At 37.5% G+C, this 25,865-nt stretch overlaps 3 protein-coding genes across 5 annotated transcripts in view; all 3 read right to left on the bottom strand.

Annotated features, from left to right (window-relative positions):
* Positions 1-15,791, bottom strand: part of cher (filamin-A) — a 31,389-nt gene extending 15,598 nt beyond the window's left edge. The window contains exons 1-13 of one of the 3 annotated variants that reach the window (XM_066732139.1): positions 15,602-15,791; positions 13,787-13,926; positions 13,247-13,691; positions 6,157-6,506; positions 5,972-6,099; positions 5,689-5,703; positions 5,078-5,216; positions 4,494-4,778; positions 4,112-4,428; positions 3,609-4,035; positions 3,271-3,486; positions 2,773-3,160; positions 12-356 (exon numbers count right to left, since the gene is read on the bottom strand). In XM_066732139.1, the coding sequence (XP_066588236.1) occupies positions 12-356; positions 2,773-3,160; positions 3,271-3,486; positions 3,609-4,035; positions 4,112-4,428; positions 4,494-4,778; positions 5,078-5,216; positions 5,689-5,703; positions 5,972-6,099; positions 6,157-6,506; positions 13,247-13,589 (2,953 nt within the window). In that variant the 5' untranslated portion in view covers positions 13,590-13,691; positions 13,787-13,926; positions 15,602-15,791. Of the gene's footprint in view, positions 1-11; positions 357-2,772; positions 3,161-3,270; positions 3,487-3,608; positions 4,036-4,111; positions 4,429-4,493; positions 4,808-4,887; positions 4,916-5,077; positions 5,217-5,688; positions 5,704-5,971; positions 6,100-6,156; positions 6,507-13,246; positions 13,692-13,786; positions 13,927-15,601 lie in introns of those variants that run through there. The other 2 variants (XM_066732140.1, XM_066732141.1) reach the window with 2 other exon arrangements.
* An 894-nt stretch (positions 15,792-16,685) lies between these two features.
* On the bottom strand, positions 16,686-19,222 carry ScsbetaG (Succinyl-coenzyme A synthetase beta subunit, GDP-forming). The gene is made up of 7 exons (XM_066731640.1): positions 19,000-19,222; positions 18,635-18,850; positions 18,429-18,528; positions 17,776-18,371; positions 17,574-17,708; positions 17,364-17,492; positions 16,686-17,276 (listed from the first exon to the last, which is right to left on the bottom strand). Exons 2-7 carry the CDS (start codon positions 18,831-18,833, stop codon positions 17,164-17,166), a joined length of 1,272 nt encoding a protein of 423 aa, XP_066587737.1. The 5' UTR covers positions 18,834-18,850; positions 19,000-19,222; the 3' UTR covers positions 16,686-17,163.
* A 688-nt stretch (positions 19,223-19,910) lies between these two features.
* Positions 19,911-25,563, bottom strand: Cont (Contactin). Its single transcript, XM_066731404.1, has 8 exons — positions 25,430-25,563; positions 24,274-25,113; positions 23,822-24,200; positions 23,516-23,618; positions 22,970-23,442; positions 22,628-22,906; positions 22,102-22,551; positions 19,911-22,023 (listed from the first exon to the last, which is right to left on the bottom strand). The coding sequence occupies exons 2-8, from the start codon at positions 25,096-25,098 to the stop codon at positions 20,837-20,839; spliced, it is 3,696 nt and encodes a 1,231-aa protein (XP_066587501.1). The 5' UTR covers positions 25,099-25,113; positions 25,430-25,563; the 3' UTR covers positions 19,911-20,836.
* Positions 25,564-25,865: the final 302 nt, after the last annotated feature.

Raw genomic sequence — 25,865 nt, 5'->3', positions numbered from 1 at the left:
ATGAAGCAAACCTTTAGTCTCTACGGTAAAACGATTTGGATTATTCACATATCCTTTTTCCAAACCAGGGCCATATGCTCGACACTTGGAGGGATCACTGACCCTCTTGACGTTAACAGAGAAGGGGGAGCCAGGAACTGGCATGTTATCGTAAAGAATGTCAATTGTGTGACGTCCTTCTTCGAATGGAGTATAACTGACTCGATAAGTTCCATCTCCCTGCGGTGTAATGACTTTTTCAATTTTTCCACCACTTGGATTACTGATAGTGCATGAAATTTTGCCATCGTCTGATTTCGTCTTGGAAACTGCCCTGGCGTCTATCGTGAACTCTGTTGCTTGATTCACGTTCAAGCCTGTAAAGAGAAGAGTATTGATTGCTTGTCATTGAGAAACAATCCATGTGAAAAAAAATACAAAAAATGCCAAGTGTACACAAAAACTAGAAACCATTTATTACATAATAGGTTTTGAATACTAATAAAAATTTCTAAGATAATTTAAGAACTGATATTTAATTTTAATGCTTTTTGGCATCCTACACTATAGGTAGTGCTGGAGAGGGGAAAAGTCAGCAGTACAAAAGCAAGCAATGAGCATTAGGATGAAATAAACAAGCACACGCATACACGCATCAGCTGTTAAGATCAAACAGCACACTGTGTAAACTTACGTAAGAGCATTTAAAGAAAACAGCATTGGTCTATTGAAACACGCTCGAGCAGTAACATTCGATGCCAAATAAATTAAATAAATTTCCACAAGCAATCAATTGTGCAAAAACATGCTTTGCTATTTTCTTCTAAATTCAGAAAAATTTAATCCAACAAGTTTTAAAATGAAAAATATCAAACGCTCTTGGATAATCCGACAATTTTTCGAATAGCGAGGAAACTCATATTTCGAATCTCAACTTTATATTAATTAATGTGAAAGACCAAACGATCGATATAGTCTTAGGGAGAAGAAAAAAACTCGTTATCCAAGAACATGGTATTTTTTACTGAACAATACGCGACGCAAATTCGCAGGTTGACGAACGTATATACGCATAATCACACCACTCGCTATCTCGCGTGAACGTTCAAAGGACGTTGACGTAGGGATGCCCCGGTACCGTGAGGTTGGACGCCATTGCCGATGACCTTGATCTTCGAGATATCCGCAGCATCATGAACGATGATGGCCTGGAAGGGTGAGCCAGGCACGTGTCGTTCGTTGAAGGTGATGTTGATGCCATAGTCTCCAACTTCGGTTGGTAAATAAGCAACGGCGCAGGTACCGTCTCCGTTGTCCCTGCAGTTGATGGCAGCCTCGCAGGGGCCCTCGACCGTTACCCCGAGATCACCCTGGCCAGCCCCACGAGTGTCGATCATGAATTCGGCAGGTCTGTAAACCACTCCTTTTATCAGACCAGGACCGGATGCTCTGACCTTGCCAGGGTCACTGCCATGGATGCAGGTAAGCCTGTAGGGATGCGGCCTGATCGGCTCCCCGCCGAAACTGATCCCCAGGAGGTACTCCCCTAGCTCCGTTGGAGTGAAATTCACCAAGTAACCCTCGTGCGTCGGGATCACGTGTGCTTTCACTCGACTTCCGGAAGGCGCCGTTATCATCACTTGGAAATCGGCGGCTCGGCCAGCTTCTTGCGTTATCACGCGAAACTGCTGCAGGCTGTTCACCGGTGCCGCTGCGTTTCCATTTCTTCAAGGTTAACCACGCGATGCTTCATCATCCGCGACTCACGAGAGAAGCACCGACAACTTCCGGCTAACACTTTCAATACGGTAGCCGCAAACGTCGGTGATTCTTGCGTAAACCCGCTCATTTATATTTCCAAATTTTCCCATTTTTCAATCAACTATTTCTGTCAGAACTATCATCAATTATCTGTAGAAACAATTTATTTTCCTCATATAGATTATTTGAGTAATTTGAAAATTCTACGAATAATTTGTTCTCTCGTTGGGGCTTGTATTTTTTTTTATTTTCTGTTTTTGTACGTATTGCACTTGGTTTTGAAATGATAGAAAATGGGGCTGCTACTGAAACGTGATAACTGTGAAAGCAGGTATTAGCACAAAAGCTGCTCGTTGCCATTAGTGCGACTATCTAACAAGACGGAGTGTAGGGGGGGGGGGGGGGCGAATGCAGCACAATTAGTACGAGTTTAATTGCGAGAGTCGTGAAAAATTGGCAGTCATTGCTCAGAAGCGGATATTCGCAGCAATGAAAGCAAATAGGACCAGCCTAAAACCTGCTATTTTACAGGTATACTATACAGATGGCTCCTCGCATTACAAATAAGAAAAGAAAGAAAGTAAGAGCCGATATTCGTTATTCTAACGAAGTAGGGAAACATGATTTATGCGACAACGTCGCACGTGTATAATACTGAAAGAAATATTTTTAGCCTGCGCGAGAAACCAATGCGAAGAACATCACGGGTTATAAATAAAGCATCAAATCTGCTCCAGCGGAGAATTCGAGAAAACCAAGCTATATGTATGTCTAGTTGTAAACAGCACGAGTCGAATTTTTCATTTAAAAAATTGCCATCGATTCTAAATTTGTACGAGCATATCGGAACTATGACAAAATAGTTTCAGCGCTCGAAATGGCTCAGCCTTCGAGTGGGGAATATTTATAATCCTTGGTAGACATTAAATTGTATATTAATAGATGTTCGATATTTGCCTAAACCTGCTAAACTATGTAATGATTTTGGCAAAAAATTGCGAAATCGAAGATGGTGTTTGTATTTGTACTTACTAGGCTCAAGACCATCAACTTTGATCTTGGACACATCTACGTGAGGTTGGACGGTGACCTTGATTGGGCACTGCGGAACCTTCAGACCACCATAATTGAGATTCACCGAATAAGTACCAGGTTGAGCCGTCGTGTAATCAACGACGTAGGTTCCGTCCTCGTTATCTGTCAACGAAATTGGAAGATCCCGGCCATCCGGACTTGTCAAGGACACGTCCAAATTGCCAGGACCAGCTTCTCGACAATCCACGTTGAAATGAGTTGGACTGTTTGATTTTAATCCTTTTTCCAGACCTGGACCGAATGCTGCCACCATGGCTGGATTCAAAGGTGCTGCTACTCTTACTCTGTATGGTGACTTTTTCGTAGCAACTCCTCCATAATTTACCTAAAAATCAATAATCCTTACTAAACGATTTTCTCTTCTTATCTTCCATAATATCAATAAAAATATTGCCATTATAACCAAGTTTCTAATCGCCTATTAAATAGATTTACCATAACAACGTGCTGAGAGCCAGAAGTAGGTGTATAATGAGCCTGCACTGTACCATCCCGCTTATCCTCCAACTTCAGAGGCACTTCTCTACCAACAGCATCTCGAACAGACACGTCCAATGGTGCCTGACCAGCTTTTCTCGCATCAACAGTAAAATGTGTTGGTTTGTCTCTCGACACTCCCTCCGGTTGAATACCAGGTCCATGCACTTCAACCTAAATATTAACATTGTAAAGTTTCATGAGAAATTTATATTGTATATAAATAATAAATCAATAATATTTGATACGATTAACAACAGTGTCTTGGACTATGAACGAGGATAGTGAAATCTCACCTTTTCCGGATCAAAGTCTGCCTTTGGCAAAATGTGTGCTATGTAAGGTGATTTAGGAATATCGTCTCCATCGCATAAAACGTGCACTGCGTAGTGTCCTGGTGCAGTTGGTAAGTAAGAAACATCCGCGGTTCCATCGCCGTTATCATGACAGTCTATCTTCGCCTTGGAAGGTCCCTCAATCGAAAAAGCCAAAGCTCCAGTCTCTCCGTTGGTATCCACGGTGAACTTTGCCGGATGTCCGACTCGTCCACCGTGTAGACCTGGACCGAACACTCTGATGGCTGATTCCTTGTATGGACCGACATTAACCTCGAATGGTGATTTCGGGATCTCCTTACCACCGTAGGTTATCGTCACTATATGACGTCCTTCTTTCACCGGTGTGTAATGACATTTGAACGTTGTAGGATCTATTTTTGTCATGCTAAAGAAAAAATATATAATTTGATTAATTATATTTCACTATCGGATGTATGATCAAAGTAGCAAATCAATTTTACTTTATCGGCAGATTTACACCGCCTGGACCAATGACCCTGACATCCGGTACACCGTCCCCAGCTTCCTTAGTGACGATAGTGAAATCGGCCACATCCTTGACACGAACGCCGGTTGGCAAAAGTCCTCGACCATAAGCTCGACATTTTTTGGCATCGGAGACAGGCGAGATATTTACGCCTACCGGATTATTCGGTATCAATTTACCAGCAAAGAAAACGTTCACGGAATGCAGGCCTACTACTGGTGACGCGTATTCGCATCTCCAAACGTCCGGGGAAGTTTGACGTAGTTTAACCGGTACTGTGGTCTTAGAACCCTAAAAATTCATCATTTTTTGTACTGTGTCATTAAATAGTAAAAATTCGATAGGAATTGACTTACTTGAGGATCTAGTATGATAACTTCAGGGACACCGCGTCCAGCATCCTTGGTAAAAATGTCGAAGAAGGTTGGACGATTTACAACATTTCCATCGTGCTGGAGTCCAGGTCCACTCGCGGTTACTTTGCTAGGATCACCAGCGAGTCCTTCCACGTTCACCAGATAAGGACTCTTCGGTATCTCTCTTCCAGCGAACAAAACTTTTACCTTGTGACGTCCCTCGATTTTTGGTGTGTAAGAAACCGAGTAAGTGAGATTTCTGTCTTTGTTGAATCTTATGTCGACCTGCGAAACAATCATTTTCGCTTAACTCTCTGTGAAAACAAATATTAATGCAATCGACTAAAAATATGGCATTCTTGGACACATGGTGTTAATAACCATTACGTCATACCGCACACATCCACTTCCTGTCACATAATTATTCCGGTTGCGATAAACACCTCTTAACTTCCTGCTTTTAGCCGTTAAATACTGAATTACGTTAAAGGCTTTTCGATTAATAATTACGGCTTAAATTTATTACTGGATTTTAATTAAATTCTTACTAATTTAATGTACTTAATTTTTAAATGATCGATTACCGGTATCTTGTTGCCTTTTGGATCCTCAACAGTGACATCAACGTTTCCTTTACCAGCAGAGAAAGTCTCGACGGTAAAATTGGCCGGCGCTCCAACAATCGGGCCAGTTGGTTCGATTCCAGGTCCATAAGCGCGTACCCTAAACAATTCCACGCAATAATCAATAATGTAAACTCGTCAAAATAGCTCTTATTTGTTCTAATATTGTTACACCAATTCAATTCGCCAGACTGTTACGCTTGACAAGCATCATTCTGAGCCCCTTTTTTTAAATTACCCTCCTTGCTATTATATATCTCTATGAAAAAAGAAAAATTTAAGAAAAAAACAGAGAAACTAGTGAAATAAAAACAAGAAATCGCAAAGACTTTGTTACGACACGCTCTCACACTGTTCTTCCTAACAAGTTAATTGCTAGAATGAAAGAAAACTTTGAGATAAGAAAAGCGAACAAAAAATTCGATGAATTTGAGTCTGAAAAAAAAATGTGTAGAGTATTAAATGTCGAGAGCGAATGAAAACACAGAGACTTAAATTTTAATATTGCTATTGCCAAATAGGATTAATTGTGCAAAGCCATCACGCGAAAGCATGACTGTTGCCCGACTTACCGCGGTGGGGGAACGCTGCGACCGAGAAGAGAAAGAATGATTAATTAAATAGATCTTTGACTATTCTTATACATGTTTTACTATAAAAAGGAAAATAACTAATGCTGTACAGTCCAAAAAACCATTCAAGCTGTTATTATTCTTGTATCTTGCACAAATGATTGTCATCGAGTTTCACCAGAATTGCAGTGAAATGAAATAATATTTGGCAAAATCATTGTTGGACGAATGACAAGTTGAATAGTTCTCGGTTGGGTTGCAAACAATTGTTTCTTATATTCACCTGTTAGGATTGGTACGAGCTCGTAATGGTGCTCCTGGTCTCAATTTTGCATTAGGGTACTGGGAGAGATACGTCATCATGGACATCTCATCGATGTTAGGGTTGACCATTTCTTCGGGTTTAATCAGCTGCAGTAAAAAATACACGTTAAAAGTGGAAAAGTGAAAATTTGGGTGTAAATTTACCTGAGGAATATTAAGCCAATCATCGGCAAGTCCCATGGCTTCGGATGCATTTTGAACGGCATCTTTGGGACTCCAGTCATGCCAGTCGGGGCAAAGACCTGGTGCAATGGCATCGACGAGGGCACCGACGGCTCTGCCGTCGTTCCAGTCTGATGTGAAATTTGTAATTGGCAAATCTGGCACCTTTGCCTGCACCCAGTGCATCAACCTTTGCTTCGGAGTGGCTGTCTTGTCCGGACCATCTCCGTCCTCGCCCTCCCACATTGGCATCGAGATGGAATAATGCAGAATCAGCGTCCATATTAAGCCGAGGATCAATTTCAACTTGCAGTCCACGATATCCGTCGAATCTAGAAGAAAAAAAACTATTTGCAAAAACAGAACCTACTGACTAACGGATTATCCGATGCTGAAAGTTCATTACCCTCCTACCTTCTTCACTATTCTTTCATCGATCATCAATGGACTCAATTTTATTCTCGATTTTAAAAGTAACTCAAGGAGAACATATTTTCTTTTCTCTTCTACATTTTGGCATTTTTATCGTTATAAACATAAATGATATATATATATATATATATATATATATATCTCAAGCTTTGCAGGATTATATTTTACCAAGGACTGAACTTCAAAGGTTAATGTTAAAATGCGCGAAGAAAGCATTTCATGGAATCCACATGGTACTCTACGATTCTCTTATTAAACTAAAGATGACATTGCGTCGCAGTGCTTTTATTTTGGCCTGCTGAATGTGCTGGCGATGAAGTATAATCTTGTCTAAAATAGCAACTACACGCGGAGACTCTCTGAAATTAGTCACGGCGAGACACGGTGCATTTGCTAGATAATCAAGGCTATTCATAAAATTAGTGTCTTATCGTTACGATAATTAATTATTATTAACGGATGAAAAAAGAGAGAGAAACTTTTACGAATTTGGATCTTGGATGGGCTGAGAGAAATTTATACCAGAAATGAGACAATGTACTCATTCATGTCGGAAGGCACTTAAGATTCCCTATCACTTTACGGAGTAAACACATTTCGCAAATACACAGCCATGCCTAACATGGCGAAAGTAAACAGGAGTATAGAAAATCTCTGGCTTTAATAAAGAATCCCTTCTATTAATAGATATTCAAGCAATGGGTTTATTTCTATAATTCGTGCGGGAATGGGTTTATTTCGATCAGTGGGTAGCATTGTTTAGCTCGAGTACCTCGTATTCTTCGTGCAATACAGGCGTCTCATACACAAACAAGATTTTTGCTTGCGTGGAGTTTGAATTGGCAAGGGTGCAGATATTCGAAAATAAAAATCCAATATCAATTGCGTGCACCAGGAATGCAATGGTTGTGCCAAGAAAAAGTAAGAGGAAATCTGAAAATTTCAGTACAGGTATATACGTTTCTAATTTTTCAGCAGTCATTTTTCAGGGGAGTGATATAACATTGAGAGAAGCGAGAAAAGACGAGCTGGTTGAGAATAACGAAACGTTGGGAGTATTTGTTGTAAAATATAGAATTTTATGTCTGCTGGTAAGTGGGAAAAACGAGCGCGTCTGAATGAGATTCTAGGAGGATGCATTTTCCCATAAGCTATATTCACATCCAAGAAAAGACGGGACGAGAGACAGATATTTCTGGCACGCTTGAGCACTCCGTGACTACGATTGTCTCCCTGCGGATCGAAAGTTCCGAAAGTGAGAGGGAGTCGACGATTCATCCCGACTATTTTCAGCAATTACAAGCTGCAACCAGTGACGTCACAGCGGGAGTGCTACGCCGAAAGATGCCAGCCAGTTTGATAAGTCACGCATGGGCGATACAACGATTAGCAAACCAGTGAAACACCTACTTCGATCCTCCTTTGCCATTTCAATTTGCTATATTCTTCGCGTTGAATTATGCCAGTAAAATGTTTCGACCAATAAAACTGCAGCTCTCAACAGCGAATCTACCAATCGTAAAGCGCTCTCGTGTCGATAAAACGTCAACGAGATCGTAAAAAGAGACTAGTGGTTTTAATGAGTCTCGTCGTTCCTTATCGAATAGGACTTTGTCGGGAAAAATGGACAGTTTGCGCGAGGCGTACAACTATTTTTAAGAAGTCTGACAATGAGAGCGCGAGCTGGCCTCGGTGAGTCAGCGTCGTTAATTTCGGCTCTCCCGAGCACATGTTCAAACAACTGAGCGCAGGTGGGTGTTAATCGAGTAGCAGAATCGCTCGCGCCGACCCAAATCATTAAAAAAAGACTAGGTAGAGTCATCCGGCAACACCTCGCCCGCGCCGCTACAAATAATCTAGCATTTCACTAATTCCCTCCAACTCGTCTCTCAGCTACCTCTCACGACGTGCGAAAGAATCCTCGATGACGAAAATTTCATAACGAGATCTGGATTGGATTTATGTACAGGATGTAATGAGTTATCGGATTCTCGTTATTATCGAGAAAATTCATGGCAAAAAGCCCGGAGAACCGATTCTTGTCCTTGATCGAGGTTAGGCCAAGTGGATGCGAGCGATCGTTAGCTCTTGCAATATTTTAGAAATCGATGTGGTACGATGCCAAGTTTAAACGGAAACTCGTCCGAGCGACGGATGGCCATTAGAGTATCAACCAGCACATTTTTTCTCGCTCTTCCATACTCGAATTTCCCGACGAGTTAAACGATACGCGCGACTCCGACTTGGACAACCATGCAGAACTACTACTACTTCCACCGCTGAAAACCAGTTCTCGAACAATGTTCGCAATTTTTGCGACCTCGCGAACAAACCGGTGCGTCTCGCCTTACATCGCGCGTTCTTCGTTTCCATCGCGAAACACGTTGTTAATCCGCGGAGAGAAAATTGCGACGAATAGAATTTCGCCGAGTGACTCATTTTTCGGATCCTCGCACATTCGTGGCAAGGGTCGAGTCGAGTGCCAATATTTGTGTCCTGCTAAGGTGCTGCTTGGTTCGTCAAGGACGAGATGGAAATCCGATTGAAAAAAAAGCTGTCGGACAAACGGAAAGGGACACACAAAGCGTCTCGCGAATGTGTACCTGTTGGTCCTGTTGCGAGTTCTAGGAAGACCTTGAGGAGCCCTGAATGTCGATCCAGCTTGGATACCGTCTATTGTTTCTCGTTAAAAAAAAAACTTGAAGAGCTTAGCGGAATTTTGGTTCGGACTGCGAAGGTAAAATCGTCCGTGTAAATACACTCTTTACGTGACTCTGTCTCTGAAAATAATTACAGAGTAGCAGGATTCTTTTTCGAAGGTTTTTCGTGCCTCTGAGTAATTTAAATAGTAATCGATAGGCAGTCAAAGGAGCGGCTAAAGATGACGAGAGGCGGATCGGTACAAGTTTGACCTTCACCCGGTCCCTCGTCGTCGTCGACTGGGCCACTTTCTACCTTTCTCCGTCTGCCCCCTCTCGCTCTAACACAGATCCTCGACCTCTTCGCATCAGTGCTAACCAAACGACATAAAACGTTCTGAGAGCTTAACCGAGTCTTTCGCTGACATCCATAATTGCCGTAAATTAATAATCCTACCAGCTTTTTGAAAGGACAAACAGTGTACAATATATTTTACAGGGATTCGTGCACGAAAGAAGAAGAGATCGTTTGCTCCATAAATGTTCTTTTTTTGTTGCAAAATTGAAAAACGCTGGAGGATATTGAAGAAGCCTGGCGTTGCGGTGGCGTCCGATGAAGTAATCGCTTAAGTATCGGTGACGTCACCGTCTAAACTTGCATAAAAATACGTGCCGAGGGAACGTCACTGGCACACGTTCTCCCGCTATAACTTTTAATTGTAGTATCGTCATTGAACACTCGTGCTCTTCGCAGCTGATGAATCAACGACAGTCAAGCCGCTGACATCTGCTGCTGATGATGATTGTATAAAATTAGACAATGCAAAAATAACTACCACTTTCTGTCAATCCTGTCTGATTGTTTCCAAACTCGATTTCTCGCTCTATTTTCAATTTCTCTGCCAATTTTTATTGTTTATCTTAATACACAATCAGAGACCGTATACTTGTATACATGATTATATAGCGCATGTCAGTTGGTTAGCTAAAAGCAACAAATGAACTTGATTGTTGAAATAGGTCATATAGTCTGATACTGAAAAAAAGCTTTTAGTCTAATGCAACGGTATACTACTGTGTATGTTTGAATTTATCACGAGTCAGAGACTGATAAGAATAATTGAAATTGTACGTCGATTGTGTTACTTAATTAAGGTACTCCTGTTAGACCTTTCGGTACGTTGATCCTTGTGAGGTCAAGGTTCACTTGTCACGCTTAAATTTCGCATCCCCAATTTGTAGGATCCTTTCTCAAATTTTTGGGGATTTTGACATGGAATTTCATAAAACTTATCTTTAGCTGAAAATATGCTAATTTCAATTGAAATTATGATGAGATTCTTGGTTATCGTCTGTACAGATGCGAGTGCGCTGATAAGACTGTTGAAGTTAATTTACCTGGATTATCAACGCCAAATATTTTGGCTGAAAGTATCTCTGACTGGATATGGAATATATTCGAAGGCTATGCGAATAAGCGTTTGGTTGCTGGCCGTAAAGTTCACGCAGTGACATCACCGGCCGTCGATACTCCAATTGCGTAATTTTTTTCATTTGTCGTTGGTATTCAAGGACTTGAGAAATAATATAACAATTATGATAAATTGATTCCTACAATTAAACAATTCTTCTTGCATTCCTTTGCCATAACAGAGAGATCGCTATTGAATCAATCATAAGTTATTCCTCGAGTGGAAATCATCACAGAAACATAATCAGCGAAGCTACATAATCAATGAAAAGAGAAAGGTAATGGAACATTCAAAAAACAATTGGATTGAAGAAATTCAACCATTTTCAAGATCTATCGATACATTCCAGTGAGAATAATTGATTGAGTTGAAAGTAAAAGTCGTCCTTCGAAATAACGAGCCAACTTGTATGTCTCGCGTCAGATTAGCAGTGGCTACGTCGCCACTCGATAGGAGATTCGATTTGGCGCGAATACCTTTGTCAACAAGTGGTTCCCTACACATGTGTTGTTCGTGGGCACGCGCAAAAGGTCTCCAATTTCCCATCATAAAATATTTATAAATGCTTTATCGACAAAATTTCATTCATCTCTCTCATCCGAATTAATACCCACGTAAAACCACTGGTTAGATGTTTATCTTTGCCGGAAGGAAAAACGCAACAATTTCCTACGCCTTCAACGCTACTTCCGGTTAAACCGAAAAAAAAAAATTTTTTTTTGAAGAATAAAAGAAATAATAAATTTAAGGAATAAATTGTTGTATTGATTTTGAGCGTTTCGCTCGATTGTAGCAATTCATGTTTCGCGTTTGTGTCGTTTTGCTGCAATTTCCGGTGTTCGCGCAACTCTTGAATTGTTCATGGACGCGAGCAACACGTGCTCCGCACCGGCCCATCACTACCCTTTGGTTTCCCGGGCAGCCTAGCAGCCTGCGATCGATCGCGACTCCTCTTGTACTATCGCCCACGATTTCTTTATTCTCCCCGCTATATCCGAAGATTCAAACTTTGTTCGCCCAACCCTCACTCACACACACACACACACACACACACACACACACACATTTATACACGAATATTGGCGCAACATTTTTTTACATTTAGAGCAAAAATTGTGGAAAAACTCTTAAATTATTGAAAACGAAAAATTGCATCAATTCCATTAAATTACGATGGGTCAGCAGATTCCCCCTTCATATTTTTCAGACTATTGTCAATTTTTTAGCTCGAGTTACACAGGAACGCCTTACTAATTCGCTGACACGCCTTCTCGAATTCTGCTCAGCAATCGTATTAATGGATCTTTAATTATTTTTTATTGGCCTCGCGATAAAACGGATCACAGAAGGAAGTTTCCAATCGTGAAATGCTTAACAAGCATAAAAATAGAGAATACTGTTAGTCAACATTTTTTGTGTTAACATAACGTGAGTCAATGTTCATTAGCATAAAAATAGAGTTATTGGAAAAGTTGACTATTGCCAATGAGACTCATTGATTTATATATAGTACATTGCGTTAGTGCATAGCATTAATAGGAAATGGCTAGTTTAGGTAGATCCCATAATTTTTTAATAACATTAGACAAAGGTGGAAAGGGAAATTTTGGAAGGTAAGGGTGATTACGGAGCTGACGAGGAGAATGAAATTTGACGTGCAATTAGGATGCGCCCGAGAGGTGAAAATTCGATCGACGCGTGAAGCGAAGTGATTGGCGGTCCGGTAATTTTCGCGACACGCCTCGCAGCCACGCTCTAACCGGCTTAGTCACGTGTGAAGTCATTAAGGAATCATCAAGAAAGCATTTTGCATCCCGTTGAGAAGTAGAAACTCCGATTTGCCAGATGCCAATGCTACCTTGGCAAAAACTCATTTCAATATGCCGGGGAAGGGCGCTTTTCGCTCAATGAAAACTCATCCTCGAGCAGCCAGTAAACCATTCGTGGTAAGAAAACTCGTGCAGATAGGAGCTCTGGAACGAATAAATAATCTTTTCAGCGCCAAAAGATGCTGCAAAGAAGCTAGCAACTCTTCTTATTCTCATAGAAAATCCTCTCATTGAAACACGAATCTCTTTCCAAAATAGAGGAACTCAATTTAAAATCCACATTCTCCTTAAACCGAAAGAAAGTCTTCGACAGACGCTCCTACTTGGAAATTATTAAACCTAAAACCAAAGTTTCAACGTCGATCGAATTAAAACTTATCACTCGAAAACCTGGAAGATCGAAACGAAAGAGTGCTGCTCGTAGAATTTGTAGATTTAGAACGCGCGAGACAGGTGAGAAGTTAGCTTTTCAAGAATGACAGTCTGGCATGTTGATTGTTGTTGATATTCAAGGTCGGTCCTCGGAGCTTCGATAACAAAGTCTTTCTGAACGAAAGCACTACCGGTTAGAAAAATTTTGATCAAGGTAAGATTTTGTGAAATAAATAGTAAATCGATTTGCAGAAAAACGAGAGAGAGAGAGAGAGAGAGAGAGGGAGAGAGAAATGGAAAAGTTTGTGCCAATTGGATGAATACTCACCAATGTTTACAATGCGAATCCCTTCGTCGTCGAGGAATTTCAATGCGACAGAGACATTTTCGAGCTTTTGTGATCGGAAAGTCGGTCGTTTGTTGTGTTTGGGTAGCGGCTTCTGGGAGAGCACCTCGATGAGGCTGACGAGTTTCAATCCATCGGATAGGTCGATCTCGAGGTCAGCTATGTGTTTGTTGGCGACCTTCAGGTGCTCGTTGGCCCACCTGGTAAAAGTATTTTGCTGGATGCGCTTCCATTCGGCATCTTCGGCCAAATCTCGCTCGAACATATCGTCGTCCTCCGGCTCGCCGGAGTCCTCGCAATTGACTGACTTATCATTCTCGCTCATTTTATCGGCCGGTCTCGAACTGCTGCTGCTACCGCTGTCTGTGTTTGCGTTGGTGTCGGTGGTGGTGGAAGAAGTTTCTTGATGTTGGTGCTGGAGGCTCCCCTGGAAGTGGTAAGCGTGCCTCTCACGTTCGGCTCTCACTCCCTCTCTCCTCCGTATCGTCCTCGTCCAATTCAACACTCTCTTTCCCTACTCACCAAACTTTATCCCGCTTTTATGTGTGTATACGTGAGACTATCCGTGTCCAGCGATGCTTACGAGGTTCCTGAGCGCTCGCGCAGAAACCCTGGTCCTGATCAGCTGGAGAAACTGCAGCTGCGCAATCTGACGAGCGTACCTTCAATCCAATAATTAATTCCTCTTTTAATCTCTGAAATCAGATATTTTTCTTCCTTTTCTCTCATTAATATATTTTTAAATAAGCCTCTGTCACTTTCTATTTATTTATTTACTTTTTTTCCTATAATATTAGCACTTTATCAAAACTCTTTGTGATTATTGTTTCACAAGGAAACAGTGATATTTTTAATAAAAAAATGTCTTTTTATAAAATTATAATTATAAATTAAAATTAATATACCATTATCATTGGCGATATTGTATTAGATTTCTTAAATAGAGCGCAAAGTTTGGGTTAACGTTCTAACACGTGTACGCCAAAACTGACCAGCCGCATCATTTTCTCTACACCGGTTTATAAATACGAAGTTTTATCACACAATCGATGCATCGAGACACGCCTATTATTTTGCACATCGGTATTCGTAGTTGGTTAATGAACAAAACATTTAAGTCATTTAAATGACCTAATTTTCCAATTAGCGAAAATCGATCGCGCCTTGCGGCACAGATCAAAGACAAGTAATGCAATCTATTCGGAATAAGTAGATGAGGTACATACTCGGGGCTCATTGCCAAGATATATTTTCGGAAAGTATAGATATACGCATCGTTTTTTCAAGGTCCGTAGCATTATTAGCGAAAGATTCATTTTATCGAGCCGTGCGTGATTTTCCACCTAACACCCTACATTCGTGGGATAAACGTTGCTTTCATGTAGTTTTCCGGAAAGCTCGATCTATTTTAGCGAGATCGTCTCTCGGCTTTTTAAGTAAACAGTCGTAAATAGGGAAAGAAGAAACTGCTGGCGAATTATGGCTATATACAAGCAATGCCGCAGAAGCCGCTGTCTGAAAGACCATTTAAGGGTTAAGGTCGGTGACTAAAAAGATACCGCAGACTTTCCGATAGTTACACTGACAGCCTAGAACGGTGTTATGTTTTCGAAAGTTATCCTTGATTGTACAAATAAAGCCAGATGATCCAATTCACTTTGAGCAAATGAGAAAGAAATTCAAAATTAGATTAGAAAATAATCACAAAATAATATTAGGAAATTACAATTGCTAAGAGTAATTAAGTTAATCGTTTGTTCAAACACAGATTTTTCACGCACTTATCCTCTTATTTTGCAGAAGTATATATTTCTCCTTCCAGATAAAATTTTACTTATTTTTATTTAATTTAGAAATAATCGACGTACTTAAACAATCAAAGTTGATTGTTATTAAAAATGCAAGGGTAAAACTCACTGGAGTTTTGTGCGATTTATTTTTCTACTCAAAGCAGCTTGTACTACTAATATCCTTTTTCCAAACACTGAAATCTATCTTCTTTAGATTTTCGTACATGATGGATTACCGATTATATATATCAATCTATTACAACTGCACTCACTCACTGATATCACTTCGCTTCATAAATTTTGAAAAATATGCCCTTATTATTGAGATAGAAAAAAGAAATAACGAGGTTTTCTTTACGAGCTTTGTTTAAAAAATTTCAGCTTTTTAACAAGATTAAAATACAATTGAAAAATTATATTCATTGGAACGATATAATCCATGGTAAAAGAAAATTAAAGTTAACGAGTATGAATTTTTTGGTACATGAGGTGGTGCTGAAATGTTTAAATAAAACTGTCGAACTGAGATAGATTTTTCGTCGAATACCTGAAGTGGTATTGAAGAAATGATGCAAGTAAGGTGAAATTTGGTGGAAAAGCAAAACCGATGAGGCTCTTCGTAAGAGAAGATTGAATGTGAATGTTGAAGAGCAGATTTCGCCGCGGTTTACTGACGTTTACTGGCGCCGCGTCGAGAGAGTGTTTGTCGGGAGAAGTCGCCCCGCGTTGTGTGAAGTTCTCCAAGAATAGTTTGCGGTCCCTCGCATTCAGCCCCCTCTCGCTCTCAGGGGTTGGGGGGACAATCTATATATATATATATACATATGTAGTATAATATATATATGCATTTCTTTCTGTCTTTCTTCCTTCCTTCCTTCTTTCTTTCCTTCTTCGTGTTTCTTTCCCTATCCATAAAGAATTCAACTCAAGTCTTGTATTATGGTTTATATTTGTCGCGAGTATTTACTACTAGCCGCATGTAATATTATATAACTCTCTTCTTTTTAGAGCTATCTCCGCACTTTAAAATTTATTTGTTAGGACAATGTACGACCCTTTTTTTATAAAAATTCTTTCCTTTTTATCAGGTTAACGTAAACATTCTCATTGTATAAAAATTATGTTTTTAGTAGATTAAAAATTATTTAGTATAATTTGTTCAAATATTATATTCTTTTTTCGTATAATAATAATTATTTTGATTTTACTTGCCATAATTGATTTGTTTTGTAATATTAAAAAAAGCGTTAAGCATAATATGAATAGTTTCGCCGGTCTTTTTATACAAAGATACACGGTCTAAATGTTGCGAAGCAGCTGACCTACTAACATAAGGTAAAATACATCTCACGCACCAATCACCTTCCAGTGTAAGTTAAAATGCTTTACCATATAAGGATCTACCCTCCGATCGCACTGACGACTCATACATATTACAAACATTTTATGTAATTCGTATTTACTTATCAAAATAACGACATTGATATTCTTATTAGTTCATCTAAATTAAGCTACCGATTATTTCATAAGCCACAAACGTTAATTTGTTTAAACTTGAATAGAGTACCAATAGAAATTACTGATTTTTTAATCAACTATGGTTGATTTACGTAAATGAACAACCCAGTCAATTTGTTATTTAATAAAAGTATTTAATTTTTCAAACATTCTTATCAACTAATTAAGGCCCTTAGCTTTACAAAAATCTTTTGATCCACTTAATCATAATGGACCACATAAAATATTTACATGTAAACTGAATATTGTAAAACATTATGTATACAGTGTATACAGAAATATAATATTAACAAACTGGCATAATTTTATATTATTACAAATAGATATTTGCAAATCACAGACTATGATAACAAAGGCAGTTCAGATATTAAAAACCTTTTTTTTACAATATTACTCTGTTATTGTCAGATTTCAGTCTTGATATATATATATTATATTATGTTTTTTATTTACGAACACCTATCTTCATTTGTATCTGTCAGATATGAATATTAAAGCTATTATAATATAAAAAATTGAATCTTCATTTATTTTGTGCATAAAAAACCTTTCCAGTTTGTTCAATGCTATCAGTCAAAAACTTCAGGATACCTAGTTTTTGATACAGCTTACTGCCTTTTTCGCAGCTTCATCTAAATCATTAGCTGTTAAAATTGGAAGTTTTGATTCTTTAAGGATTTTTTTGGCTTCCATCACATTGGTCCCTAATAGAAAAGAACAAAAAAAAAATAATACAAGGAACTTATACCGTCAGAACAATCCAATAAAATAAGAAAACAAAAGAAAAATACCTTCTAATCTAACAACAAGCGGAATTTTTAAACCCAAATTCTTAGAAGCTGCAATAATTCCATTTGCTATTGTAGCACAATTTACAATTCCCCCAAATACATTAACCAAAATAACTTTAACTTTTGGATCTACAAGTATGATGTATAAGATTTAATGTAATATAGAAAATAAAGTAAAAATATATTGATTATCTTCTACATTTTAGATACCTTCACTGAGAATACGGAATGCTTGATAAACTTGGTTTTCCTGCACATTTCCACCAACATCCAAAAAATTTGCTGGTGTTCCTCCATTTAATTTTATAATGTCCATTGTAGCCATTGCTAATCCAGCTCCATTCACTAAGTATAAAAATAATATTATTCAAATTGCTATTGAATAAAAAAGAAACAATGGTTTTTAATTTACCTAGGCACCCAATATTTCCATCCATGCCAATATAATTTAAATTGTATTTTGAAGCATCAACTTCTCTTGGATCTTTCTCACTTACGTCCTCTATGGCAAAGAGATCTTTTTGTCTAAAGTGAGCATTATCATCAAAAGATATTTTGGCATCAACAGCAACAACTTGCCTTTCAACAGTCTCGACTAAAGGATTAATTTCAACTTGTAAAGCATCAATATCAACAAACAGCTTCCATAAATTCTTTAATTCAAACATTGCTTTTTTTTGCAAATCTGGATCTTTGAATCCCAAGAATTCACTGACTTCTTGTGCTATTCCATCATCAATACCATAATAGATATCCAATGGTAAAGTTTTAATCAAATGTGGAGTTTTTTCAGCTACAGCCTCAATATCCATGCCACCAGCTGGTGAAGCAATCAAAACTGGTCCATTGTGTTGCCTGTCCATCAGTATACAGACATATGTTTCCCTTGCAATATTCACAGATTCAGCAACCATAATTTTCTGAACTAGAATACCATCCTTGGAAGTTTGTTTAGTAATAAGCCGATGTCCCAACATTTGTTTTACCAAATCCTCCACAGCTTGAGGACTATTAATGTATAAATTTTATAATCTATGTATATAGTTAAAAAAATATAATGCTTACTTTTTGGTAAGATGAACACCACCTTTAAATCCATTATCAAACCATCCTTTTCCTCTTCCACCGGCTAAAACTTGAGCTTTAATAACATATTCTTCAGCACCTGTAATAAACAACAACCTATTAAAATAGAAAATAGCATATTTAAATAAATTAACACTAAGCAAAGCATCACTGATAGTTAAATTGATAACAAAGCAAATACTAACGCAAGTGCTCCAATACAGAACCAGTTTTACTGAGGTCATCAACAATTGCAAAGTTTTGAACAGAAACACCACTGTCCCTTAAAAGTTCCTTGCTCTGATACTCCAGCAAATTTAACTTTCTAACTTGAACTGCTGTAGCAGGTGAACTGCTTCTTACAACTTGGACCAACCGAGATGATTTACTCAATGTTCGCAACATTCTTAACCTCAACTTTCCTTTATATGTAACATACATAAACAAAAAATGTTAATTAATTACTTATCATTTAAAATGCTTTATCGATAATTAATTGGAATTTTTTAAACTAAATTGATTTGCAAAAAATCCAGTTTAACTTAAAAACAATAATTTTGTGAGTATTTACCGGCTTCGAATATTTCTACTTCTCTTTTCAACAAAATCTAATATCGGATGATTTTCTTACAATTTTATTACTGATTTTCAAATCGCAGAATGATAACAGCCCGTGCCAATGTTCATTAGTTTTTTAAAGCAGAATATGTAAATGCAGTATCGGTATTACTGGTATTAGTCAAGAGACAGCAGGAAGAGTATTTAACTTCGTAATCTGATCTTTAGGGTCATTTCGACCAAGTAGCTAGAGTGCTAGAGCCCAAGTCTGACTTAAGTTGGTATAGTCCCCGTCACATTAACTATACCAACTTAAGTCTGTGGCCTCTAGCCTACTTGGTCGAATTGACCCTTAATCTCACTAACGAACTTACTGAAAACGAAAATTTGGAGTTCAATTCCTTTCGCTAGTCACTCAAATCGCTAATGTATTTAAAATTGTTGTTGTTTCTTAAAATCGATTAAAATTTTTAAGTATAAATTTATATATCTGGTATTATTTTGATATCATAATGATAATTAATGCAAAAACATTGAATACATATATTGTTCATATGATATAATTAAATTGCTGTTATCTTGCAGTAAATATACATTAAACTTGTTGTAAGAGATAGTGTTTCGACGGCGGTATTTTTGTGTTTATGTACCATCGAGACACTGCCGTATCTGTTGATTTTCAAAAAAAAAAAAACATGTAGAAATCGTATTTATGAAATTTTGCTCGAATGAATCTCTTTTGATTCCTCTTGCATCTCTGCTTTCATCACGCCATACTACTATATATGTATATGTTGCCTCTACTACGTTTAATTACATTAAACAAATTTACTTGAGTATGTTATTGCTTGGTATAATATATTTAATGTTTAATAGGTAATAATTAAAATATCAGGTTGCTCTTTTAATTAAATGCAACAGATGTTAAGTAAATAGCATTATATTAGTAAAAAATACATAATATATATATATTTATAAAACTTCTTATACTATAACATGTATCATTTTTCATATAGAGCTAAAATGGAACACCCAAATAACAATGTGTTAGCAATGAATATTCATTTTAATTAGGTACATAATAGTTTTATTTGGTGTTTAAAAACCCATATTACTAGTTTATTGTGTTGAACTGTTCAGACACATTAGGTTATCTGGGCTTTTATGGACGGAAACTTATGCTGCTAGGCATAAAATTATAATACCTTGTCTGTCATATGATATAAGTAGCCGAAAATTGGAATAATTTAAAATTAAGTTGCATTGTGTTTTTAAATTACATGCCACTATCATTAAAATCGATTAAAATGTACTTATGATAATAAAAAAAGGTGATGATGTAAGAAATCTGCTTATCACCTAAAAAAATGTAGTATCGCAAGACTTCTCTATAAAAATACATTTATAACTTAAGAATACTCATATTTACGAAATAGCGTAAGTTATTTTCATTTGCGGTCGTGTATTATTTTACACTTGATAAGAGGATGAGAGTTTTAAATTTGCTATTTTAAAAAGCGATATGCAAGGATAATTTACAAAATGCAAGCATGAGTATACCTTGCAATGAGAATGTTAATATACCAAATTTCTATTAATATTATTTATCGAAATGGAATCACTTTACCACTCTATAAGATTATTATATGTATGGTAAGATAAGAACACTTTGGTAGATCTTGATTTCCAACTTATAAAATTTTCGACGTGAGATTCATAAAATACGGCGATAAATACGATACTTTTTTCAATATCGTACAGTTGTAAAATCTTGTTTTTACACCATAATGCAATGTAACTTTGTTTGTACCTTATGCTATGTAGAAAACAAAATGTTTCCGTAATTAGAACTATATATGGCCGAGAATTCGTAATATTAATAATAATGAAATTCCCAAACCAGCATCCAAGATCTTTTTACCGGCGCTACTCCTGAAAGCTGCAGCGTCACCCATTGCGAAGGTATGAGTAGGACTGGACATTCTACCATCTCCACCGTTGCTAAATGCAAGAACCCGAAGATGATAGGTTTTGCCGGGACTTAAATTGGAAATAATAGCTTCGAGCTTTTGGCCACCAGGAATAATGGTGTCATTCGCTGTGCTCATATCCTGATCAAGCTCCCAAACACGAATCTTGTATCCAATGAGCGGCTCTTCATCCAAACTTGGCTGTACATAACGCCATTCGACTCTAACTGTCGAAGGATTAACACCATAAACATTAACTGACGAAGGCGGTTTCTGTGGTGCCTTGCGATAAGTTCTCTCAAGGTAACGTTCGCTCTCAGGACCTTCCCCAGCACTGTTATAAGCCATCACCTTGACATAGTAATAAGTGTCCGGCTGCAAACCGACAACAAGTGCCCAAGGACGCGTTGTACGAGACAAGTAATATATGGAGTCTTCTTCCTTATTACTTTTCTTCCAATATTTGATCCTATGGCCTATTAATTTTCCTCTTACTCTCTCTCGTGTTTGCAGAATTGGAGCCCAGCTTACATTCAAGCTTGTACTGTTGAAGCTTGTGGCAAGTACTTGTTGCGGTGCCACCTGTGGCATATCCTCCGCACTGAATATTGTCACCGGTTGAGAAATCGGACCTTCTCCTATCGCATTGATTGCTTGAACCTTCACTTCATATTCAGAGTAATAATACTGCTGCTGTGTTTGTACAACACCTTTGCCCACATTTCCATATTCTTTAAGAGCAAGTGACTGGAATTCAGAATCGTGTGATTTCCTGCGCCAAAATATCTTGTAGTAGATTCCAGGTCCGTTTTGGTCTGATGATTTCAACGGGTCCCATGTAATAGTAAGATCACCAATCTTTCCTCCTCCGCCACCGATGTTCGATGGTGCTCGCGTTGGTTTGTCGTACAATGTGCTATATTGAGGTGATGGCGAAGATGGCAAGCCATAGCCATGTTCGTTAAATGCTGCTACTCTGAACTCGTATGTTGTGTACGGATTTAACACATTTTCCAAATAAGCTTCTTTACGTCCATTATATCGGTCCACCTCTTGCGCTGTGATATCTGTTGCAGCATGAAATTATTTAAATAATTAAGTAATGAGAAAACAATAATTAAAGTCATGATTAGATAAATACTCACTCTCGCTTATATTGGTCCACGTTTGATTCCAATTAGTTCTGGCGCTTACCGTGTACATAACTATTGGTTTACCATTCAAAGCACCATCAGTCCAGCGTAAAGTTGCAGACGTTTTAATAATATTCATAACTTGAACCCCACCGGGAGGTCCGGGTGGTCCTTCAACGATTAACGAAGCCCTTGTGGAAATTTCGCCAACGGCACTTTTTATAATACATTCGTAATCACCAGCATCAGCAAAAGTAATGTTTATCAAATCTAATACACCACGATCGATAAAAATTCTCGGATTATTTTCCAAATCTACATCTCTTATACGTAATCCATTGTGCGCCCAGATATAGGCAATATCTAAAATTTCATCCGCCTCTGCCATGCAGCGTAAGGTTTGATTTTGCATTACAGCTGTTATAATGCGCGTTGGTAAAGTCTCGAGAAATCTAGGACCACCTTTGTAAAACATAAAATATACATGGTGCAGAAATATATTTTTTTTTAAAAACGGTTTCATAAATTTGGTTCTTACGTAATACGATTAATCTTCCACGAGTTTCGTCGCTACCGTACTGATTTGTTGCAGTACACACATAAGTTCCTTCATCATCGCGAGAAATAGGGGCAATCACTAAATTTCCCTTTTCAAGAATTCTTCTTCTACCTCCAGCACCAATAACATTTCCATCCTTTTTCCATACAAATTTTGGTCTTGGCGCTGCCTCCGGGTTGCATGCTATTGTGACATTACCACCTTCCGCTGCATAGGTTTCTGGTTCCATAGGGCGTTTCTTAAAGGACGGCTTTAATGCTGAAATCCCATTTTAGTTTTAATTCATTTACAAAAAATATAGACTTATCAACAATTACTTACATAGTACTCTAAGTTGAGCGGAAGAATATTTAGTTTTCAACTGATTTTTAGCTCGACATTGATACATAGCTTCGTCTTTTTCTGGGTCTAAATATTTTATATTTAAAACATTGTCTTGTATAAAATAGCGATCTCTATCTTCTGGAGGTAAATTGTACATATCTAATAAAATTCCATTTTTAAACCAGCTATACGATACATCTGGAATTCCAAAGGCTTCGCAAGTCCATGTTAATTCCCCTCTGTTATCCATATGCTTATCAACTAATGGAATAGTAAAATTAGGAGCCGCTTGGACGGTTAATCGGACTGAGTTTTCTATAGATAATCGTTCGTTTGATGCTCTGCATATATATTCACCCTGATCGTCTACGTGTACGTGGGGAATTATTAAAACACGACTGTAACTTGTAGCGTAAGATCCACGTGGCAGTGAGCCTCCCCTTCGCGTCCAGTTGTAAGAGGGAACGGGGCTTAAAGATTAAAAATATTGTTGATATATTATTTATCATAATAATATAGCAATAATTTTTCAACTTTACTTACTATCCAAATGCGATACATTCCAGCCTAACTTCTTCTCCAGCAACTGGTGCTTCAGGAAAGGCTTTAGGGAAATTATTTGGGAACTTTAGTTGTTGAAAAGATGCTAAAACATATAGAAAAAATTATGAAGAACTTTATTTAAATATAAACAAAGAATTAATGATTGTATTCAAGCAATCTTGGTAAGCATTGAATTAAAGCTGTGTAAAATATGTGTCATATTTGGTTAATTTCTATCAATTTACAATAGCATTTGTTAAGCTCTAGATTGCTTGAGTATAACTAATATGACAATATTATAATTACAGTGAGGATCAACTCTCAGTGGGAAGAAAGGTCCATTTCGGCCCATGTCTGAAGCAACACTTTGTACATTACATGAATAATTTCCACGATCAATAGATTCTAAGGCAGAGAAATATAAAGCACCATCATTTGATACAAATACTCGTTTATCCTCTTCCACAAAATTAGGAAAGTAATCACGAGCCCAATAATACTTCACTCCTGGAAAATGTTGAGGAGGATCACAATATACAGCCTTTCCCCAATGCTGTTCTCCATGCTCTTCTGATCTTTTCAAATTAAATTCAAGAATATAACCAAAAGATAATTCTACAGTTTCCGATATAATTGTACCAAATTTGTTGCTAGCTTTACAATGATATGACCCTCTGTCTAATGACTACAAAAAATATTTTACTTATATTAATTTCATATACAAAATATTTAAAAAAATCAGGTAAGGACAAAATTACCTGCTCTGGCTCATGAATAATCAAAGTTCCTCCACTCAATGTATATCTTCTATTGATAAGAGGATCAACTCTTTTGGCAATTAATCTATCATTTTCATAGTCTTCTTTGAACCATTCATAAGTTGGAGTTGGGTAACCACCAGCTAAACAGCTTAATGAAATATCATTATTAACTCTTCTTTTTGATGAATCAAATACTTTACTGACTGGTTGTCTAATGAAGTACGGGCCTCGTGGCACTTGCAAAGGATTTTCAATTTCAATACCATACTGATATGTACGATCATCTTCTGCTAAATTATGCAAGGTAGCAAGAGGTGCTTCACAGATATATAAAAATTCATCTCTTCCAGTTACTTTTTCTAATCCCCAACGCTGTAGATTATTATTGTAAGAATATACTAAATAATCTTTTCCTATTATATCATCATTTCGTTCCGGGAAGAAGGCATTTTCCATATTAATTAATTGTGTATTGTCAGCTTCATTCATCCAGGCTCCATTTTGCTGTCTTACTCCAGTATACCATTTTCTATGTTGAGGATCTTGCCATAATAACTGATATAATAAAAACCCATGTTCATCTAGAGAATTTATTGTTACAAGGTCACTTTGAGAGGCTTGACAATTTTTTTTTGCATCCTCCCTGGCACGAATCGGACTTTTGATTAAACGATAGCATGAATCTTGAAATTTTATCCAATGTTGTGGACATTTGTATGTTATTTCTCCATAATAAATATCCTGAGCAGATGTCAAGAAAGGTAATATTAAGAAATATGCTATTAAATTCCAGAAATTAAACATGTTTCCTCTGATTCTCATTCACTCTCAATAATTCTGAAAACAAAGTTTATTATTATACAATGCCTGTTAGACAAATGTTTGTAACTATACTAGGTTTTATACACATGCTTAACCTTTTTAAATCACTCATTTGAGATGGACGTTATTACGCGAAGTCGTATAAAATTTAAAAGTGTAATATTGTTAAAAGCTAGATAATGTAAGTAATCTATTCATTAATGCAGGTACGGTATGCCATTCATTAATCTAATAATGTATAGGGAGGGGCTGGGAGTGGCTACCGTTAAAGTGAATTAAACAACGATGAAATATTACAAAGAATTTTTATAAACTTACATGTTTAACTTACCATTCAAAGAATTTAGTACTAGCTTATACGTTGTGATTTTCTTAAAATTACTTATAATTTAACATTGTTGATGCAGGAGGGAAAAGCGTCGTACGCTGTCAGTTACACAAATGCTGCAAATGCACAAGTACATACATATACATGCAATTGATTTAAATTTGTGTGCATTCGTATGTGTATATATATGTAATCAAGTATGATTCAAATCTCAAATATGTGTTACAGCTCGTTCAAAAATTCATTCAAGTATGGTTTAAGCATCATAATCATAAAACCTTGGGTTTGTTCTTTTTCACTGCACTATCGCACTGATGCAATTAGTTGAAATAAGACAAACGTATGTTTTCTCGTTTTAACTTATTGCACTAGTGCAGTAATACAGCGAAAAAGAACAGACCTCTTGTGTCCATGATCTGAGAAATCGTTCCAAGTATTT

The sequence above is a fragment of the Prorops nasuta genome, unplaced genomic scaffold, assembly GCF_024137725.1.
Source record: "Prorops nasuta isolate Cenicafe-Biocafe unplaced genomic scaffold, Cenicafe_Pnas_1.2 PNAS00009, whole genome shotgun sequence".
NCBI classification, from domain to species: Eukaryota; Metazoa; Arthropoda; class Insecta; order Hymenoptera; family Bethylidae; genus Prorops; species Prorops nasuta.
Note: the sequence above shows the minus strand (reverse complement) of the source record. Positions and strands in the feature narration are given on the sequence as shown.

Coding starts and splice junctions, on each gene's coding strand:
- ScsbetaG (XM_066731640.1), bottom strand. CDS start 18,833: ATGTTGCGAACATTGAGTAAATCATCTCGGTTGGTCCAAGTTGTAAGA. Junction 18,529..18,634: donor TTCTGTATTGGAGCACTTGC/GTTAGTATTTGC, acceptor TGTTTATTACAG/GTGCTGAAGAATATGTTATT. Junction 17,277..17,363: donor GCTTGTTGTTAGATTAGAAG/GTATTTTTCTTT, acceptor CTTTTCTATTAG/GGACCAATGTGATGGAAGCC.
- Cont (XM_066731404.1), bottom strand. CDS start 25,098: ATGAGAATCAGAGGAAACATGTTTAATTTCTGGAATTTAATAGCATAT. Junction 24,201..24,273: donor TTATTCATGAGCCAGAGCAG/GTAATTTTGTCC, acceptor TATTTTTTGTAG/TCATTAGACAGAGGGTCATA. Junction 22,907..22,969: donor CGCTCAACTTAGAGTACTAT/GTAAGTAATTGT, acceptor ATGGGATTTCAG/CATTAAAGCCGTCCTTTAAG.